General features: G+C 63.2%; 1 protein-coding gene across 1 annotated transcript in view; it reads left to right on the forward strand.

Annotated features, from left to right (window-relative positions):
* The first annotated feature begins 6 nt into the window (after positions 1-6).
* EFNA1 (ephrin A1) overlaps positions 7-1,449 on the forward strand; it is a 6,342-nt gene continuing 4,899 nt past the window's right edge. The window contains exon 1 of the mRNA XM_004714654.2: positions 7-116. Coding sequence (XP_004714711.1) covers positions 25-116 — 92 coding nt within the window. The 5' untranslated portion in view covers positions 7-24. The remainder of the gene's footprint in view (positions 117-1,449) is intronic.

Below are 1,449 nucleotides of genomic sequence, written 5' to 3' on the forward strand. Positions count from 1 at the left end.
CCCGGCCTGGCCAGGCCCCGCGCTATGGAGTTTCTCTGGGCCCCTCTCTTGGGTCTGTGCTGCAGTCTGGCCGCTGCGGATCGCCACACCGTCTTCTGGAACAGTTCAAACCCCAAGTAAGCCCTTAGCTTCGCCGGCGGCCCGGGCGCCTGGTGGACACTGCCTCTCTCTCTCCAGGGCAGACTACCCCGGGCCAGTCCCAGTTCCGAGCCTGGGGGAGGTGCTGCAGGCGGGAGGGAGCCTGGGCAGTTCCCTGGCCTCGCTTCTCGCCGGGAGCTGGGAGCACGCATCTTGGGACAGGAACCTGCCCGTGCCTGCTCGTCTAGCCCTTCCCTTCCTCCCTCCTGGGTCCTCTGCGTGATTACACCCTGATTGCTCTTAAACTCGGGACCCGTGCTGGGCAGTGCCCCTTGCAAGCACCAGACCACCCTCCTTGGCCTCCGAGCCCCCCACAGTGAAAACGGCTGTGCCCCTGCTGTTTGTCACTTAGGCAACTCTGCCTGCCCCGACAGACAGGTAGGTAGGTACCTGATGTGACAGTCAGAGTTCGACCCGACCGCTGGAAGGAGCACTCTAGGAGGGGAGGGGAGGGGCTGTGGCCTTGGAGCCCGCCCCCTATTCATAGTGCCTCTGCCAAGCTCCCTGGGGTTCGGTGCCTGTGGCCTGAAGGGGCCACATGCCACGTCGGGGTGGATGAAGGGATTCACCTCTTTATGAGGTTCTGGTCAGAAAAACTGAAGTGTCGGGGGCGAGGGGGTGGTCTTGGGGAAGGAGTCGGAAGACAGGAAACGGGTTCTTAGGGTTCCCGAGAGCTCGGGCAGGAAGGGGTTAATTTCTCGCGCACAGGTTTAGGGCCGGGAGGCAAATGGTACGTGGGGGCGGGGGGTGGGGGCGCTGGCTGGCTGGGGCTCGGACCCTTTGTTCTTGCCCTTGAGTTTTCCGAAGTTGAGGGAACGGTGATATTTGCGGGAAAACCGGAGACCGGAGGGGGAGGAGCTAGGCCAGGAGGGCTGGGCGGCTTGGGGTCTCCAAAAACACTTCCCTCGGCGCGCGCACCCGCTCCAGCCTGGCACGCCAGCCCCCTCCCTCCCCTGGAGAAGTCCTTAGTCAGCCCCAGCTTCCTGTGACTCTGTGGCACTGCCTGGTGAGGGGTCTGTGGCCTGTGGGAGGCCCCATCCAGCTGCCCACTCCAAAGGGCAGTGCTCTTTGCCCAGCAGGTTCTAGCGCAGCCCGGTCGGCTGTCCCTCACCCCACTCCGAGCTGTCTGTTCTCTGCTTCCTTGACCCAATCTTATCCTAGTGGGAGAGAGCAAAGTCCCTGTTTATGCCCGTGCCAGGTGTTGGCTGAAGGAGGAGGAGGGGACAGGAAGCCCTGAGGAGGGAGGGGGGACCCTGGCCTTTTCCGTTCCCAAGCTCCCAGGTTTCCTTTCTTTCAGGAAGGAGCCTCTTC

The sequence above is a fragment of the Echinops telfairi genome, unplaced genomic scaffold, assembly GCF_000313985.2.
Source record: "Echinops telfairi isolate 266 unplaced genomic scaffold, ASM31398v2 ScPeMD7_7425;HRSCAF=8463, whole genome shotgun sequence".
Taxonomy (NCBI): domain Eukaryota; kingdom Metazoa; phylum Chordata; class Mammalia; order Afrosoricida; family Tenrecidae; genus Echinops; species Echinops telfairi.